The 18,248-nt window shown below is 41.6% G+C and overlaps 1 protein-coding gene across 1 annotated transcript in view; it reads left to right on the forward strand.

Moving 5' to 3' along the window:
* Positions 1-18,248, forward strand: part of ryr2a (ryanodine receptor 2a (cardiac)) — a 785,545-nt gene that overhangs the window by 616,035 nt on the left and 151,262 nt on the right. Inside the window, exons 69-73 of the mRNA XM_072264911.1 lie at positions 4,475-4,562; positions 4,665-4,757; positions 8,159-8,329; positions 12,971-13,030; positions 15,146-15,280. Coding sequence (XP_072121012.1) covers positions 4,475-4,562; positions 4,665-4,757; positions 8,159-8,329; positions 12,971-13,030; positions 15,146-15,280 — 547 coding nt within the window. The remainder of the gene's footprint in view (positions 1-4,474; positions 4,563-4,664; positions 4,758-8,158; positions 8,330-12,970; positions 13,031-15,145; positions 15,281-18,248) is intronic.

Here is an 18,248-nt window from a genome sequence, read left to right on the forward strand (position 1 = left end):
CCCCAAGTTCCAGACTCAGCATCGTCAGTAATCCTATAAATGTTGCCTTTTTCAATGAGCTTGTCTCTCTTATGGAAAGAAAGGTGAAAAAAAAAGAGCTGTATACGTTAGTATGCTGCCCGGCCCGCTGAGTTCCTCCAGCATTTTGTGTGTGTTGCTCGGATTTCCAGCATTTGCAGATTTTCTTTTGCTGTATAAAATGAATATATAAAAACAGGATCTAGTGCTTTATTGGCGTATAAGATGAATAAACTCTTCTTGGGCTTCCAGCTGGGTTCAAGAGTCGACTATAACTGACGTTTCAATGACAAAATCTACCATCTATATCAGAGATGATGCCTGGGCATGACTCGTTCAGTGTTACTTATACCCCCGTAGTCCATCCCTCCTGATTGGTTAGTCTACATCCAATCAGGTTTCTGCTCTTCCACCTTAGTTTACAATCGAATTCCAGCTTTTACTTCGAGTGACACCATCATCTTTGTTAAAATCATTTTCCTCTAGTTTTATATCACTGGTTTCCTTTACCAGGTGGTCCCAAAAGCCATTGGCAGGGCATAGTATCTTTGTGCTGTCAAAGTCAATCCTGTGGCTATTGTGAATGCGGTGTTCTGCTACCACCAATTTCTTCAGGTAACCCAGAGGGGTACACATCCTGTTCCCCTTGATGCAGGTTTCCATCGTGCCAATATACACTGCTGCACTTTCACAGAGAATCCTGTAAGCACCACCCGACCTGAGTCCCAGGTCATCCTTGACTCACATAAGTTGTGATTTGAGCTTTCTTATGGGCTTGTGGATGGTATAAATCTGGTATTTCCTCAGGATCCTGGTGATCCTTCCAGGAACCATGGAAATATAGGGAAGACAGTGAATATAGGAAATATAGGGAATTTTGACGTGCAAAAACCATTTTGGACGGAGAGTCTCCCCGAAGAAATAAGACAATTACGCATGATGTTCCTATAGAATGGCTACAAGATGAAGGAAATCAATAGGGCCCTCTCATTCCACCAAGATGCAGCACTGAGCGTCATAGGAAGTCATTCCTGCCTGCGGCCATCAAACTTTACAGCTCCTCCCTTGGAGGGTCAGACACCCTGAGCCAATAGGCTGGTCCTGGATTTATTTCCTGGCATAATTTACATATTACTATTTAACTATTTATGGTTCTATTACTATTGATTATTTATGGAGCAACTGTAACGAAAACCAATTTCCCCCAGGATTAATAAAGTATGACTATGACTATGACTATGACTAAAAGGCCTAACCAGGAAACCTAACAATGTGGAGGAACCCGTTGCTACTGCCTGTCTTCCGTATATTTCCACTGTGCTGGGCCAATGGCTTTTGGGACCGCCTGGTGAAGAAAGCCATTGAAATAAAACTAGAGGAAAAGAATTTTAACAAAGGTGAAGGTGTCGCTCTAAATAAGAACTGGAATTCAATTGTAAACAAGGTGGGAGAGTAGAAACCTGATTGGATGAGGACTAACCAATCAGGAGGTACGAACTATAGGGGTATAAATCCCATCAGATTAGACATGCCCAGGCATCATCCCTGATGAAGATAGCAGAGCTTGTCATTGAAATGTCAGTCATAATTGACACCAGTACCTGACTGGAATCTGAAAAGGAGTTTTATTTGTCAAATAAGTATAGCATTCTACTTGGGCTTGATTGCCGTGTGGTGTTCAAACTTTTGGAAACACAGCAGAAGTATCTGTAATTTTTATGCACATTAGCAGAAAATTCTAATGTTTGATTTGGGTCTTGGAACATATGGAATAAGAGCAAGAGTAAGGTCATGTCTGGTCATATTTTTGGTAAGAACTGCCACTTGGTTTGTCTATTTCAGCCTTGAATATACTTGAGTGACTCAGCACCCACAGCTCCTTCCTGCATAGTGGATGCCAGTGACTCATGGTCTTTTCAAAGCAGGAAACCAGTCCATCTGCTTTTTCCTATCTGATCTCATTTTGAATTGCCAGGTTGTTGTTTAATGCCACACCATCTCTGCGTTTCCAGTTCAACTCTTCCAGTGCTCTCCAGGTAATGGAGAGATTTGTAAGCATGGCATCCAGGAAAATTGGCTTATTCTGAGCACAATTATCCCTTTGCATACTTAAGGTAATTTCTGCAGCTATGAATTTTTAATTTTTTTCCCCATAGTCCTGATGCCTACAGGTGCTTTGCCTGAAATGTCAGATCATAAGTTGTGCTTTGTCAGCACCTCTTTCAGCAGGCAGAATGCTCAAAGAGAAAATTTGGAATTCTAGGCACACACATAGTCATGCATGCGGTTAACAGGAACAGAGGTGACAAAAGCAGTGCCAGGTAGCACTTAAGAAATTTGAGCACCTCAGCCTTCTGCCCTCCATAACTCTGCCTCATGCTGTGAGATTCAGGGATGTTTTGGGCTTTGACTCAGCAGAATTCTGTCTCCTTCTGTGCCTTGATTCTATCACCTGTGTCATCCTTTCTGACTACATGACCTGGAAAGTCTGGCAGTAGACATTCTTTACAAGCGTCATAAAAGGTTTGAGGGGAGAGACTGTGGATGTTACTTGAGTCTGAAGTGAAGGAGTCAAGCTTTCATCCTTATTGGGCTGCCTTCCACTGCATTAACAAGACTCACAGTTTGCCCTACCTGGTCTTAAAGACTACACACCAACTTTCTAGGATCTGCAGCAGTAGACTCCTGATCTACCCCAAGTGCCAGTCCAGTAGGTGTGGGTGTGAACAGACCCAGTAAGTACTAATGTCTTCTACTCATCAACCGATGTAAATGACTGTGTAATGGTGTAACAATTTATTGCAGGTTATTTCCTTTTTTTTTGTCAGAACTGACTAACACCATTCCGTTCATTGTTTTACTGTTTTCACAACCATAACAATCTTTGGCCAAAAGTGGAACTCATGAGCATAGACAAAAAGGAATGCGGTATTTTTTTAAATCATTCACTTCCAGAATAAAGAAGTTGCCGCAGAGCTAAGCATGTTCCTGCCTTGTAAAGATGGGGGTGACCTTGATCATGCAGCCTACCCAGCTGTAACATCACTTTCTTGCTCTTATTCTTAATACTCCAACCAATGAAGATAAACAAACCTTTGTTACCACCCTATTTTCCTGCCTGGTCACCAACATGGATCCAAATATACCTCTGTACATCAGTGTTGTTAAGCTTTGTGCTTTCCCCTTACATTTGATCTCCCAAAGCGCAATATCTTACATTTGGATTAAATTCCTTGTTGCTGTTCTTCTGCGAAGACAGTGTTGTTGGATAGGGAACTGTTAGTGTGCAAAACTAACCAAGGTGAGCAATTGCCATGCAGTTTTGTAGGTAGCACACAAAGTAGGCACTGTGGTGAAGAGAGTGACTGTTTAAGGTTTTGGACAGATTGTCAGTTAGCAACCATTCTTGCCCTAAGTACAGTGTGGAGCTTCAATCATTCAAATTACATTTATTCATTCAGGGAATATAAGCTGTAGTGGAGAAACAAGCAACTCTGATGCTGGTTTCTGGAGCTGCAAACATCTGAGAGAGGAAAGGTGTTGTCAACGTTTGGGAATGGGACCTTGCATTTCTCCAGACTCCAAACTAACTTTTAACTAGCCACTCATTACATCCTGAGTGTTCCTCAGGATACTGTGTTCTTCCAGCATAATGTTTGTTGGTTGTTATAAGGTGCTTTACAGACCACTCTTAGTTGCAAACAAATAACTTAATTATGGTAAAGAACGAAGAGAGTGCAGGTTGTGTAATCTGGAGCAAAGCACAAACTACAGATAGGACTCATCAGTGGAGGTAGAGGGAGAATCAACGTTTTATGTCAAAACCATGCATTAGGACCATAGTTAACTTGCTTAGCTGAGAGTCAGAATGGGGGTTTGAGAATGGAGTAATATAAAGGCCGGGTCAAACTAGGAAAGGATGACAGACTTCCTGCACCTGAAAAAACAAAGGATGGGTGTTAGTGAACCTGATAAGCCTTTATGTTAATTCAGTGGTCTTAGGGTTACCATTACTGATGCCAATCATTTTCATTTATTTAATTTGAATTTAAATAGTATGGTGGGATTTGAACTTATTCTTAAAGATCAACAGCTGACCTGTTGATACGAGTGTGGTAATATAACCACTATGTCAGTGTACCAATTGCGCTCTTGATTTCTGATTTGTAGATGTTGGAAGACTACCCAGCTTCTCCTGGTCACACTGTTTGCAGATGAACCTGGTATTCCTTATTAATTTCAGTAATTCCTTAACACCTTTATACATGACTGTCTTTTCCAAGTGGCAGCCAAATTGCATCTCATAATACTTAATTTTCCATCTATCGACTGATGGGCTTCCTGGAGCTGCACTCTTCCTTCCCACAGGATGACTTAGCCCTATTTTTGATTCCAACATGGATTGATACACGACTTCTCAAATTTACCCATGAATTCTCTTCTTGTTCCATTTCAGTGCAAAATGGCTCAAAGAGCCAAATTCTGATGCAGAAGAGCTTTTCCGTATGGTGGCTGAAGTTTTCATTTACTGGGCAAAATCTCACGTGAGCAATTATTCAATTATAACACTAGCATTTAAAATATTCTCAATAAAGAAGTTCATATTTTATCAATCTCATTCTCTTTCAACGTGTGTTTTTTCGTAGAATTTCAAAAGGGAAGAGCAGAACTTTGTGATTCAGAATGAAATCAACAACATGTCTTTCCTCATCACTGACACAAAATCCAAGATGTCCAAGGTTCCAAATTTGTGATGTTTTTTTCTATATTTGATATCATCTAAGAATGTCTACTTTTGTTTTAGGTAGCATTGCATTGAATTTAAAGTTACAGGTATATGTATATTTTATTAGACATTACTTCAGTTCACTGGATGGCTGAGCTTAAGACCATTTATACATCTGAAATATCCCATGAAATAAGACCCTCATTTACAAATGCATGTAACGTTCTTGCTCCATGATACCATGTAAAACAATCAAATAGATGAATTATTTGTTTTATGAATCTACCAATTCCCATGGTTATCTTGCCTATACCTCTTCCTACCCTATCTCTTCCCACTAATCCTCCTGGCACATATTCCTGCACGTGACAGATATGCTACAGTTATGTTACCTCCATTCAGTGCCCCAAACAGTCCTTCCTGGACTGGAATCTGGTGGGGTTATCTATTGTATCCAGTCCTTCCAATGCAGGCTCCTCTACATTGGTGAGACCTGACGTAAATTGCCAAAAGCAGAATTTTCCAGTAGCCAAACATTTTAACTTTCTCCCAATTCCTATTCTGACAAGTTAGAACATAGAACATAGAAAATCCACAGCATATTACAGGCCCTTCAGCCCACAATGTTGACCCAACCATGTAACCTACTCCAGAAGCTGCCTAGAATTTCCCTCCTGCATAGCCCTCTGTTTCACTAAGCTCCATGTACCTATGTTGGACCATTGCCTCCTCCTTTGCAATGATGAGGGCACTCTCAAGGTGGAGGAGCAACACCTCATATTCCATCTGGGTAGTCTTCAACCTGATGGCATACATATTGGTTTCTCCTTCTGGTAATTTTTTTTCCTCCCCCTTCCCTCTCCTTCTATTCCCCCCCTCTGGCCTCTTACCTCTTCTCCTAACCTGTCTATTACCTGCCCCTGGTGCCCCTCCTTCTTCCCTTTCTCCCATGGTCCGCTCTCCTCTCCTGTCATATTCCTTTTTCTCCAGCCCTCTACCTTTCCTACCCACCTGGCTTCAGCTGTCATCTTCTAGCTGGAACTCCTTCCCCTCCCTCAATCTTTTTATTCTGGTGACTTCCCCCTTCCATTCCAGTCCTGAAGCAGGGTCTCAGCCCAAAACGTTGACTGCTTATTCATTTCATCAGAGATTCCCAACCTGGGGTCCTCAGATCCTTTGCTTAATGGTATTGGTCCACAAAATTTAAAAAGTTGGAAAGCCCTGCTGTAGATGCCGCCTGACTTGCTGAGTTTCTCCAGCATTTTGTGTGCGTCGAGCTGAATTACTTACTCTCCTGTTGTCCTATGAAGGTTGGTCTCAAAAAAGATGTAACCAAATAAAGGGCAAAACTATTATTTCCAGATTTATGTGCAAATTAAGTTCAGAGTACTCAAGCCTGACTTCTCCATTGCAATGGTACATTATTGATTATACAGTACCAATAATTTTATATTGGTCTGCTCTGTGTTGGAAGACTTTTCAAGGCTGCATGTAATATCAAGTCTGTTGCCATAATAAATTAACATAATTGAATAATTCTCTTGTTACTTAAACCGAGTGACACCCTATCAGTGACCAAGATGGATTTATACATGATTTAGTTATCCTGTCACTACATTGATCTGGAGCAGTTATTCTACTTTTATTGGGCAAAGGTGCTGGGGGATGTGTTTCCTCAGTTCTTTAAATAAACTCTGTTTACTGATTAAATCGACTTGGTAAACTATTTGTCATGAGTAGTGGGTCCTGGCCTTTCCCCAGTTCATTAATGAAGTTGTCATGAAGTAGGGCGGATGAGTATAGGGCAGCAGGTGTTGTCTATATGGACTTTGTACGGCCTTTGACAAGCTATTGTGTGGCTGGCTGATCTGGAAGGGTCGGTCACATGGGAATCAGGGGGAGCTGCAGAGGTGAATTCAGAATTGATTTAATAATGGGAAGCAAAGGGTGAATTGAAAGTGAATTCCTAACTAGAGGGCTGTGGCTAGTGGGTGCCTTAGGGGTCAGTAATGGGACCTCTGTCATTCATTACTTATGTAAGCAATTTGGATATGAATATACATGGTACAATCAGCAAGATTGCTGATTATACTAAATCAATGTCTTGTTGATATTGGGGGAGATTACAATGATTTGCAAAGAGATCTTGATCAGTTAAGGACATGGGCTGAGGAATGGCAAATGGATTTCAAATGCATTTCAATTTATTTTTGGACAGTCAAACCAGTGTAGCACCTGTACAATGAATAACAGGATATTGACAAGTGTGGTGGAACAAAAGGACCCGGGAGTACACATTCACAATTTGATGAAAACAGCTCCATAAGTAGACAGGATGGTGAAGAAGACATTTAGCTTGCTGGCCTTCAGCACTTAGGGCAGTGAGTTTAGGACTGGGGACATTATGTTGCAGTTATACATGTCATTAGTGAGGCCGCACTTCGAAAATTTTGTCCTGCTTTGGCCATCCTTTCAGAAGAAGGATATTGTCATGCTGAAAATGGTGCAGAAAAGATTTATGAGCATGCTGCTGGACTAAACAGCCTGAGTGATAGGGAGAGGTTAGCCATGCTAGATCTTTATTCCTTGATCTGCAGGAGAACAAGAGGCGACATCACAGAAGTTAATGAAACCATGAAAGGGATGGATAATGTTGGCAATCATAGTCTTTTGCCCAGGATTGGGGAATCCAAAACTAGTACAAGATAAAATGGGGGAGATTTAGAATATAGAACACAGAAAAAAATTAAAAGATACCTGAACTATAACTTTACACAGAAGGCAGTGAATACCTGGAATAAGAGAGAAAGTGATCGAGGCAGGTACAATTGCAAAACTTAAGAAGCATTTGGATAAGTATATGGAGGAGAAGGGCTGGAAGGTTATGGGCCAAACATGGGCAATTGAGACCAGCAGGGAGGATGTACAAGAGAGACTGCAGATACTGGAAATCTGGAGTAGCATATTCAAAATTCTGGAGGAACCTAGCAAGTCAGGCAGCACCTATTGAGGGAAGTGGACAATTGTCATTTTGAGCCAAGAGCATGGACAAGAAATGGACAATTTCCCTTCCTAGATGCGGCCTGACCTGTTAAGTTCATTCGATATTTTGAGCCTGTTGCTAGCAGGGAGGATGGTGTTGTTGGCATGGACCAGTTGGAATGAAGGGCATGTGTCATGCTATAAATCTTTGATTCTGGTCTGTACTTTCTGATTGTGCCATGGATCAACCTATTCTGAGTTCCTGTCAGGGTTGAATCACCATAGTGCCTATGCTTCCTGCTCTGGCTGTTGAATTCCTCTCCTCTGGGAATGCTGACAGAATGTTCAGATGCCTTGCCCTTAAAACGTGTGACAGCAACACCATGTTTTTTTTATCTGTTAAGGAAGTCAACTATATTTCTATTTTCACAGGGAAGTGTGTCTGATCAAGAGAGGAAGAAATCAAAGAGGAAAGGAGACCGCTATTCCCTGCAAACATCCCTCATAGTTGCAGCACTGAAGAGACTACTGCCTATTGGGTTAAACATTTGCGTGCCTGGTGACCAGGAACTAATCTCATTGGCCAAAAATAGGTTTAGCATGGTAGGCACACTACAAATTGGATTTGATTACCAGTAATGTCTAATTGCCATGCCTTCAACCATTTTAGTATATTGACAAGAAAGTGCCCATGGTGTTACTTTGGAGCCTTGTATGTACAACCAGATTGCAAAGAAAATCGTTTTGACTCAGAATAGTTATGATCAGGAATTTACTGCCCATTTAGGTGCTGGAAATTGAATCATATGGTGCTTCATAGGGAACTTTGATATACACTGGATAATGAATAATGTGCAGGGCTCTGGAGAAGGAGGATGGAATGATGGGATTGCTTTCTCAGCAGCCAATCTCGTTTGGCCAAGTAGGCCTTGTTCTGGGGCCTTACAGTTTTGCGTTTTAATTCTGCAATTAAAGAGGGCAGCTAAGCAGCTAGGATTGAAGGAATGCTTATATCTTGGGGGTTACACAGAAGAAAAGGGTGAAGCCTTTTGAAGAATTTGAAAATAAAAACACTAACTTTATAATCTGGGCTTCACTTAAATAAATCCAGTTCAGCAAGTACAGAGGTGGTCTATGGACCTGGTCCAAGCTACAATGAGAGTAGTTTTGGATGACACTATGTTTACCAAGAAGTGGTTGGCTGAGAGTATGGTGGTGCAGTCAAGATTAGAAGTACCACGTATATTGGTGATGAAGATTTTACTGACGGCTGAAACTAAAACAGAACTGCAGTACCTGTGGAAAAAGAAGTCAGTCGCCATTTAAGGTCAGTAACACTTCCACGAAACTGGGAGGCTGTGTGGGGAATTTAGATGAGATTAGATTAGGTTATGAGGACACGCAGTCCTTTTTTGTTGTCATTTAATAATGCATGTATTAAGAAATGATACGGTGTTCCTCCAGAATGATATCACAGAAACAGAAGACAAATCAAGACTGAAAAACTGACAAAAACCATATAATTATAACATATAGTTACAACAGTGCAAAGCAATACTGTAATTTGATAAAGAACAGACCATGGGCTTGGTAAAAAAAAAAGGTCTCAAAGTCTCTCGAAAGTCCCATCATCTCACGCAGATGGTAGAAGGAAGAAAAAAAACTCTCCCTCCCATGAACCTCCAGCGCCGCAAACTTGCCAATGCAGCACCCTGGAAGCACCCGACCACAGCCGACTCTTGAGTCCGACCGAAAACTTCGAGCCTCCGACCAGCCCTCCGACACAGAGCACCGAGCACCATCTCTGCCGAGCGCTTTGACCCCGGCCCCGGCAACAGGCAATAGGCAAAGCCGAGGATTTGGGGCCTTCCCCTCCGGAGATTCTCGATCGCACAGTAGCAGCGACAGCGGAGTGGGCATTTCAGAAGTTTCTCCAGATGTTCCTCCGTGCTTCTCACGTCTGTCTCCATCAAATCAGGATTGTGCATGTCCCCTGCTTAACAAATATGATATCAATTCGGAGCAGCCGCGCGCGCTGCGTTGCGCCGCCATCTTCTCCTCCCCTTTGAATCTATTACCTTCAAAGCAGGGCCGAGGGAAAGAGTGAGTGTGTAAGACTAAAGATTATATGGAGGTAGGCTGAGATAGATCAAATGATTACAGAACCGGAGTGCTGACTATTAGCGTGACATCTTAAACAAATTGGGTGAGAAAGGAGGTTGAGCACGATAGTGGGGAATGATGCGAGAGCAGTTTACCTGAAATTTCAGGCTTCAACGTTCTTTCTGAGAAGATTTCAAACTGCCAACATTGAAGATAGGTGCTGTTGTACTATTTTTCTTTGTGCCTCACCATGACAATGAAGGAGGGGACAGGCAGGCAAATTGGAATGGGATTGAGAATTAAAATGGCGTGCAACAGAAAGCTGAGGATCACACCTGGGGATGCCCTCCGAAGCTGAAAATGCTACTTGAGTTCTTCCAGCATTTCTGCTTTTGTTTTATGTTCTAACATTAGTGGTGTTATTGTTTTTCAATTTTCCATTGAACACAATGGGCTGAATGGCCTAATTCTGTTCCAATGTCTTACAGTCTTATATATATTTAAAGCTGATTTTGACAGGTTCTTGCTTAGTAAGGGTGTCAAAGGTTACGGGGACAAGGCAGGGGAACAGGGTTGAGGGAGATAAGAAATCCCTCTCAATTACACTACCATAGGGCAGCACAGAGGCGTAATGGTTAGCACAATGCTTTACAGTCCCAGTGACCCGGGTTCAATTCCTGCTGCTGCCTATAAGGAATTCATACATTCTCCTCAAGACCATGTGGGTTTGCTCGGGATGTTCTTCCCACAGTAGATTAATCGGTCATTGTAAACTGTCCTGAGATTAGAATTAAATATGGGGATTGCTATGTGGTGCAGCTTGAAGGGCCGCAAGGACCTGTTCTGCACTGTATCTCAATAAGATAAAAAAAATTTAAAAACCAGCCATGACAGATCCGACTCTAAGGGCTGAATGGCCTAATTCTTCTCGTATGTCTTATGGTCTTGTGGGACTGAGGCAGATTCTCTGTCCCAACGATGATTGCTGGGACCCTCAACTTTCTCTGTTTTCAGTATGAACTCACCTTGATAGTTTACTGTTTGTGCCTCCTGCCTTTGAAAAATAACTCAGTAAAGTTGACGGATGTAGGCCAACAGTTTCTTAGTGCAGAAGCATCTGTAGTCAAAGAAATCAGGATGATATGGGACACAGCATCTCTGTGTATCCCGAATGTAAATGCAATTAGTCCAAAATGCCCTCCAATGCCTTGTGGTGATGCTGAATTTCGTTAAGTAATGGATTAGTAACCTACATTTCTGATGCTGTTATAGCATAAGAGGGAAGTGATCCATCTGTTCTGTGCCTCTATCTGCTCTCCTATTTCTTCCCATGACTACTAAAATGTCACCTTCGTTCAGCAGAGACATAAACTTAGTAGTCAGATTCTTACTCTGCTCAGGGTATGTAACGATAATTGTAGTGACACGTCTGCAATTCATCTGTTGTTTCCAGTTACAGGTTACAAGTACTTTTGTGCAATTCATCTGATATCCAGGGTTTAGGCTTCAGCGTGAGGGTCTTGGGTTCATTTATAGGCTGCAGACAGTAATTCACATATTATCTTTAATGGATGGAAACCATTGGCTGGGAGAGCAGGGAAATAGATTAAATTGACCAGTGTTCCGAGCTTGTAACATTGCTTCTGCAATCTTTATGGCCATTTTCTACCCCAATATATATCTTGATTCCTTTATTCTTAAATGTAATAATCAGCTCTAATTTTGGAGGAGCTCCTGCTGGTGAACCTCGGGCACATTCTTTGAGTCACACATTGTTGTCTTGATCTCCTCACATTCCCTGTGGGCACATGGCACCTCTCAGTGATTTTGTTAAAAGTGAGTCTGCTGAGCCCCTGGCGATGTAAAGTGTGATGAGTTATCTCTCCTTTATTATCTCCAGTGCAGTCTCTGTGACTGTTCCCTTTCAATGGAAATTGCCCTGCAGTCAGCTGTTGGATATGCTATACTGTTTTAAAAGTGTCTCTACAAACAGCTGCTCAAGCAGCGTAGTTAGTGATGCATCTTTAACTGTAGTCCATTCCTTGTTCATCAGAATTCCCACAATAAAAAATCGTCATTCCTGAAGGATCTTAAACAACAGTGTTTTATGAGTAGTTTCTTATATAGTTAAATAAAATAAGTAATGCACAGCAGGTACTGAGGTAGTGCTCACGGGCTCAATGCCTATTCAGAAGTCTGATGGCACAGGGGGAAGAAGCTGGTTCTGAATCGTTGAGTGTGTGCCTTCATGCTTCTGTACCTCCTTCCTGAATGAGAAGAAGGCATGTCTTGGGTGGTGGAGGTCCTTAATGATGGACACCACCTTTCTGAGATACCACTCATTGAAAATGACCTGGATGCTATGAAGGCTAGTACCCATGATGGAACTGGCTAATTTTACAACTCTGTGCAGCTTACCTCAAACCCCGTGCAGTCGTACCCCCCCACCACCACCCCACCTTCCAGAGCAGACAGTGATGCAGCCAGTCAGAATTCTCTCCTTGATACATCTGTAGTAACTTGCGAGTGTTTTTGGTGACTTACCAAATCTCCCCAAACTCCTAATGAAATATAGCTGCTGTCTCGCTTTCTTTATAGCTGCATTGATATGATAGGTCCAGCTTAGGTCCTCAGAGATATTGACACCCAGGAACTTGAAATTGCTCTCTCTCCATTTCTGATCTCTCTATGACAACTGGTATGTGTTCCCTCGTCTTACCCTTTCTGAAGTCCACAATCAGTTCTTTGGTCTTACTCACAATGAGTGCAAGGTTGTTGCTGTGACACCACTCTACCAGCTGGTATATCTCGTGTATAGCTGGTACATATAAATAACGGGTATAGCTCAGTAATAACCCTTTGTGTGAAATGACAAATAATATTAGACGTATTCTTGTTCTTTCAATTCTTGAGAGAGACTATCATTTTGACAGCTGGACTTTTATTGTTTGAGCACATCTCTGTAAAATTCTCAAAGATGTGAAACATCATGTACAAGTATTTGAAAAAAATAAGATCATTAATTGTTCTCCCAATTATACTGCAACTGTTTTATTGATCAAGTAAGGAAAAATGCATGACTTTGTGAATCTGTGAAAGGTAGTTTGTTAAAATTTAATGACTTTTTCATTCTTGAAACAGAAAGACACGGAAGATGAAGTTAGAGAAATAATTCGCAATAATCTACACCTTCAGGGAAAAGTAGGTTTCTGGCATGACTGACTGGCCAATTGCCGTTTTAATGCGTGTTGTAAAACTGCTACTCTTTGATTTACTCTGCAGTGTTAGAGCTTGGATCTTAAGCATGCTTCAGTGAACATGGTGCTTGGTGATTACATCTTTTATCTGTTAAATTCACACATGTTTGACTCTTTCCCCCCTGCATGTCTGCATGCTACTTTTGAGTGACAATTCTTTTATTATAAGGAATTGCTGAAGAGACCAATTGTCATTCAGAAAAAGATGCATGACAAATCTTACAAGATGTATGACAAACCTTACAAATCCAGTTTGAAGCTCACTGAATCAAGTCCACATTTCTTAACTAGACCATGTATTCAAAAGAGCTTGACCTTGTGAAAGTGTTTTGCTCCAGTTGGCATTAATCCTAGAATTCCTGGATTCCCACTGAAACAAACTTCACTCTTTGACCACTTACCCATGACAAGGCAAAGACCCAGTCAAATTGGTTTGAGATATTGGCTAGCAAGACCAATAAAACCCTGAAAATGGAAGGGACCACCACTGTAAATGATTAGTTTAGGCACAAGGAACTGTTTGTAGATATGTGGGATAAATGTGAAGTCAGAATAATCTACATAGGTAACTAATAAAAAGAGATGGCACCAATCTTCTGTGAGGTGCTGATATTCAATTGTGTAATTTTATTTTACAATAGACCTGGTTTTCACATAGCTTTATAAAAAGGATTGCATTTTAGTCAGATACTGTCAGAATTTATACTTAAATATGGTAAAATATTTAGTTCAAATACAAGTGAATACATACATTTCTATCTATTAGTGCATTATTAGATTGCATTTCTTAGAGAACAAAATCCCAGTATTGGATTAAGAAAAAGTTCACTTAACCAGAGGATATGCTTGGCTTTTTATTTTAGAATAATTTTGTTTATAAATTGATGTTAACCAATCAGATTCTAGGACATAGGCCATAAAACAGATTAAAATAACAAGAGTTTGCTGTATATCAAATATATTAGTTTAATTTTTGTGTCTCCAATGTTTTAATGGTATATCCTATAGAGGTCAATCATGCAGGTTTCGGTTACAGTTTAGATATGCTGTCTACGAATGAAACAAACATAGGTGCTAATACAGGTTTACTATGTACTCTAAAGCTACAGCACCCTACTGAAAGACGATCACCAAAAAGGGTGTATTTTTATGTAATTATTTATTATGCAAGTTCCAGGTCACTTATCACCCAGCTTCCTTCCCTTAACCTTCTGAGGACTGATTCCTCACAGGCAGAAGCTTTTCAGTGGAATGCTTTCCATCAAGTATTGCTGACACATACATAGTTGCCATTAACCCAGTGAAGCACCTGTTCCAAGAAATATCCAAAGTGAAATAAAACACTCCCTTGAAGTGGGACAAAATAGTAAAAAAATTAAAGTGTCATGCCATTAATCCCAATACTACATATTCACCTCAATGTGGATTCTGTGACCTTTTTTTGACCTTTGTAACCTCTTTTGTGATCTATTTTTTAATCTTTTTTTTCTGCAAGTATTTCTGTGTACCTGAATATTTTGGATTCCAGGGTTGTGTGCTTTGTAATAATTTATGGGTATTGGCTACCTTTTTCACCTGATTTTTATAAATGATACTGTGGTTTCTTATTGATTTCAATCACTTAATAGCCTTGGTTTTACATTGTATTGTTTAGAGAAATATTGTGATGAAAAATCTGAATGCATTCCATGTTTTGATTATCAGAAACTATTCGAAACTCCTGTTATCAGCTGAGCTACTGACATCACATAACCCTTGGTATACCTTCAGAATATTCATGTTGTGGAAATGTGTACAACAGTTTAAAAAACCTTTTCTCGATCTTCTTTCATCCTATTTTGCCAATCTGCTGTTTTAACTTAAGTTGATCAGAGGTAATTATGTTTTAATGGCAGTGGATTGTGTGATTGGTTAGAGTACGGGAAAGATTTATTCCATGTTGGTTTAGAAATATTCTATACTAAAGGAAAGTCATGTATGAGCTTTGGAAAAGGAACATACTGGGCTTTGTGGATGATGTGGATGATATGTGATAACTGACACTTGTTCCTTTCCATAGCTGGAAGATCCTGCCATTAGATGGCAGATGGCCCTTTACAAAGATCTACCCAACCGGAATGAAGATACCTCTGACCCAGAGAAAACAGTGGTGCGTGTGCTGGACATTGCCAACGTGGTCTTCCACTTGGAACAGGTCTGTTCCTTACTTAGTGTAAATGATGAACAGAAATCCTCTGCAGCTTCGTTCAGTGCAGGATATTAAGAGTAATGTGGGGAGATGCTAATGATTGTGTAAGGCATGAGAGCAGATATGGAGAGGCTGACAGTAGGTAGGAAGGGAAGAAGAAACAAGAGACTCCCAATTCTGGAATATGTAGCAAAAAGAAAACAGGTGGAGGAACTCAACCAACATCTGCGAAGGCAAAAGTAATTTTGGGTCAAGGCCTTGCATCAGGACTTATTGGTGGCTGATGGGGAAGAGGAAAGGTGGCCAATTTTAATCATGTGGGAACAGGGTGCAACAGGATTCATGCAACCTTCTAAATGTTTCCTATCCATGGACGTGTCTTAGGAACTGATAGATGATGTAATATGAGGTGAAAGGACCATGGGTGGGGCAGAAGGCCACCTGAAACTGGAAAATTAAATGTTCACTTGGGCTGCAGGCTACCTAAGTGGTGGTGTTGTCCTTGTTTGCATTCACCCACACCATGGCAGTGGAGAATGTTGAGAGCATCAGGCTGGTGTGGGATGGGGTGGGGGGTAGTTGAACCGGCATGCCACCGGAGATGGCTGTTACAGACAGAACGTAAGTGCTCTGTCTGGTCTACATTTGACTTCACTACTGTAGAGGTGGCCAGAATGCAATAGGCCAGGTTGGGAGAGGTATATGTGAGTCTCTGCCTCACCTGGAAGCTTTGTTTAGGTTCCTGGATGGTAGTGAGGGGGGAAAATGAGCGAGAACATTCCAGAGGATGGGGAGGATTAGATGGGTGGAGATGAGTGGACAATGGAATCCATAAGAGATTGGTCCCTGCAGAAAGATTGAGGGAAGGAAGATGTGACTGGTGGAGGGATCTTGTTGGAGGATGATGTGCTGGTTACAGAAGTTAGTAGGTGAAAAGTGAAGTGCATGTGAATTCAGTCTCTCTTTTGCCTGAGAAAAAGGGGAGATGAGAGAAGCCATGTGAGAAATGGGGGAAATGCATATGATGGCTCTGTCAAGTATAGCAGAGATGAAGGAAGAAGAGCTCAGTATCATGTTAGGCACGGACCTCATTGAGGTACAGATGCAGGGTTACGGGAAAAGCTTACATCCTGTGTTCCCTTCCCACTTCCATCAATCCTCTTGTACTCTGTCTCTCTTTCTATTCACATTTTGTGGCACTCCTCATTCCCCTATCTGATTCCACCTATCACCCACCAGCTTCTGTCCCATTCCCCCCACAGTTTTACATCTTTCTTTTTCCTCTCTCCCTCTTTCCCTCTCACCAATTCTATGCAGATTCTTGACCTGCAACATCAACACATCTCTTTTGTTTCCACAAATGTTCCTTGACCTGCTGAATTCTTCTTGAAGTTTGTTTTTTGTTTGTAATAGCTGGGAAGACCATTTGGCAATTAGAGTGTTTTTTAAAATTTTCATGCCTTAAACAAATGATTAAAGAATGTGCAGCCTATGGATCAGACTAATCATTGCATTGTATTCTATTTGAGTTGGCTATTCATTTATAAAATTCCAACGTAAACCCCCAATGACATAGCTTTCTTTGACAGAGATTTTGATCTTATATGTCCAATGGTGTTTGGAAATGGCAATAGGAACAGGAGAATGGTGATTGTAGGGGAGGAAATTAGGTGTATGAAGCACTATGGTTTTTTTAGGATGACCACATCATTACCACTCCCAATTCCATCATCTGCATCAAAGGTTTTTTCTGAAAATATGTACACAGTGGAAAATGTTGGATTGTGAACAAGTGACAAAGGCCTTTCAGCCCATCTCAATCATCCAGTCCCAAACTCTGCCCAACTGTATCTAAGCATTGCACATGCAGCCCTCCTTTCAGGAGGACATTTCGTGACTTCAGTCCAAAAATGAAGGTTTATAATCATTTTAGTTGCCAGCACCACAACATGTGCAGTTCAATTTCTACTGGTCTTCCTCCTCCCTTCCATTCTCTTCAAGCCTCCTTCATTTGTCCAGAACCTACGACATTTCCCAGTACTGAAGAAAGGTCATAGAGAACTGATAAGGTAGCTGTTTCTCTCTCTATAGGTGCCACCTGACCTGATGGGTATCTCCAGCATTTTTCAGATTTATTCCTGATTTAAATCTATCATTCCCAATAATGAGAAGGTGTGTCAGAGTATAAAGTCAGAGAAGGGCAGAATGGATGGGGAACAGTAGTGGTCTCCTAGTCCCCTCCCCACTGATCTCCCTCCTGGCACTTATCCGTGTAAGCGGAACAAGTGCTACACATGCCCTTACACTTCCTTCCTTACCACCATTCAGGGCCCCAAACAGTCTTTCCAGGTGAGGCAACACTTCACCTGTGAGTCGACTGGGGTGATATACTGCGTCCGGTGCTCCCGATGTGGCCTTTTATATATTGGCGAGACCTGACGCAGACTAGGAGACGGCTTTGCTGAACATCTACGCTCTGTCCGCCAGAGAAAGCAGGATCTCCCAGTGGCCACACATTTTAATTCCACATCCCATTCCCATTCTGACATGTCTATCCACGGCCTCCTCTACTGTAAAGATGAAGCCACACTCAGGTTGGAGGAACAACACCTTATATTCTGTCTGGGTAGCCTCCAACCTGATGGCATGAACATCGACTTCTCTAACTTCCGCTAGGCCCCACCTCCCCCTCGTACCCCATCTGTTACTTATTTTTATGCACACATTCTTTCTCTTACTCTCCTTTTTCTCCCTCTGTCCCTCTGAATATACCTCTTGCCCATCGGCTGGGTCCCCTCCCCCCCCCGTCTTTCTTCCCGGACCTCCTGTCCCATGATCCTCTCGTATCCCTTTTGCCTATCACCTGTCCAGCTCTTGGCTCCATCCTTCCCCCTCCTGTCTTCTCCTATCATTTTGGATCTCCCCCTCCCCCTCCAACTTTCAAATCCCTTACTCACTCTTCATTCAGTTAGTC

This window comes from Mobula birostris, chromosome 8 (assembly GCF_030028105.1).
Source record: "Mobula birostris isolate sMobBir1 chromosome 8, sMobBir1.hap1, whole genome shotgun sequence".
NCBI lineage: Eukaryota > Metazoa > Chordata > Chondrichthyes > Myliobatiformes > Myliobatidae > Mobula > Mobula birostris.